This window comes from Salvia miltiorrhiza, chromosome 8, assembly GCF_028751815.1.
Source record: "Salvia miltiorrhiza cultivar Shanhuang (shh) chromosome 8, IMPLAD_Smil_shh, whole genome shotgun sequence".
NCBI classification, from domain to species: Eukaryota; Viridiplantae; Streptophyta; class Magnoliopsida; order Lamiales; family Lamiaceae; genus Salvia; species Salvia miltiorrhiza.
Genome location: NC_080394.1, coordinates 45,539,867 through 45,541,408, shown reverse-complemented (window position 1 = coordinate 45,541,408; position 1,542 = coordinate 45,539,867). Strand labels below are relative to the sequence as shown.

Below are 1,542 nucleotides of genomic sequence, written 5' to 3'. Positions count from 1 at the left end.
GCGGCTGACGTTGTTGTTGGGGCGGTTGCGGATACCCCATAATGGCTCTCAAGGGCTGAGCCGAACTCTGATCAGGCTTCCCTCTTGCCATTCCTTGTTGTTTACTCGGGCAGTGCGATGAGTAATGACCGGCTTGTCCACAGTTGTAGCAATTATTCGATCCAGCTTTGCAAATACCCAAGTGCATCTTGTTGCACTTGGCACACGGCGGCGTCCTCGGTTGTCCTGACGACTGTCCAGGGTATTTCTATTTACCCTGTTGTTGTTGGCCTTGTCCTTACCACGGCGTTCTGTTGCCCTGTCCTCTGTCCTCCCATTTTCTCTTTCCAGTCTGTGCTGGAGGCGCAGTCTGTTGTCCTCCAGGTATTTTTGTCTGAGTTAGCGGCGGTGCAGGTGCTTGTAGTGCTTTCTCTGGCTGCATAGCCAACTCCATATCTAAGGCTCGATTCAAAGCCTCAGTGTATGGCAGTGTGGCCTGACTTTCCAACACTACCCTAATGTCCTGCCTCAAACCGGCGCAGAACAGCTCAGACATCTTCTCATCAGTGTCCACTTTCTGTGGAGCAAAACGTGATAAATCACAGAATTCTCGGTCATACTCTGCAACCGACTTCTTTCCTTGTCTCAAATTTCCAAATTCAGCTTCTCGCTGTTCACGGTAACTCCTTGGTACGTACTTCTCAAAAAGGGTAGTCTTGGATTGTTCCCAGGTGTAGTTCTCTATTTGCTCGGGTGTCAGAGTCTTCTGACGTGCTTCCCACCAGTAATCGGCTGATCCGGTTAGTTGGAAGGACATGCACAACATCCTCTCCTGGTCATTACACCTGAGGAACTTAAAGATCATCTCCAAAGCTCTAACCCAATCTTCTGCCTCTTGTGGACTTCCAGTCCCACTAAATCCGGGTGGATTTTGTCGAAGAAAAAGTTCTTCGATTCTCCTCTCAGGTTGCGGCGGTGGCGGGGGAGTATTTTCCCGCCTATCATCAAAATAACGCCCTTGGTTGCATCTCGGAAGCATTCTGTAGTAACAGAAGATAAGTCTCACATCAACATCGTTCTAAGCTTCGACGAAGCTATACTCAACTCAAGGAAACAATCACGCTCACTCGACATTCATACAAGAAAGAAAGCTTATCAATGCTAACAAAAGACCACTATGGTCAACCATATATATATATATATATATATATATATATATACACAACAAGATTGCCTCATTAGAGGACTTACACAAAAATACCATAGTACTTATTATGATGTCGCTCTAAGCTAACATCATAAATAGTACTATGTCTCGGCATGGACCTCATACGGTCACTCCTACCGGCGACTCATCTACTTGCTACTCTAGCATCCTAGGAACATCTATCTATATGGCATCTATAGGGCAATATATACACATGCCTATCGAAGCATGTCAAAAACATCAAGTACTAGTATCTCCCATCTATATATACATCACTACATAAAGGAAACAACTATGGCCAGGGCGTACTGCCCACACTCTCGCGGTCCTCATCGGCTCTAACCTCCACCGGATCC

General features: G+C 46.3%; 1 protein-coding gene across 1 annotated transcript; it reads right to left on the bottom strand.

The window, feature by feature from the left end:
- Positions 1–277: 277 nt before the first annotated feature.
- Positions 278–1,018, bottom strand: LOC130998540 (uncharacterized). Its single transcript, XM_057923956.1, has one exon. The coding sequence runs from the start codon at positions 1,016–1,018 to the stop codon at positions 278–280; it is 741 nt and encodes a 246-aa protein (XP_057779939.1).
- Positions 1,019–1,542: the final 524 nt, after the last annotated feature.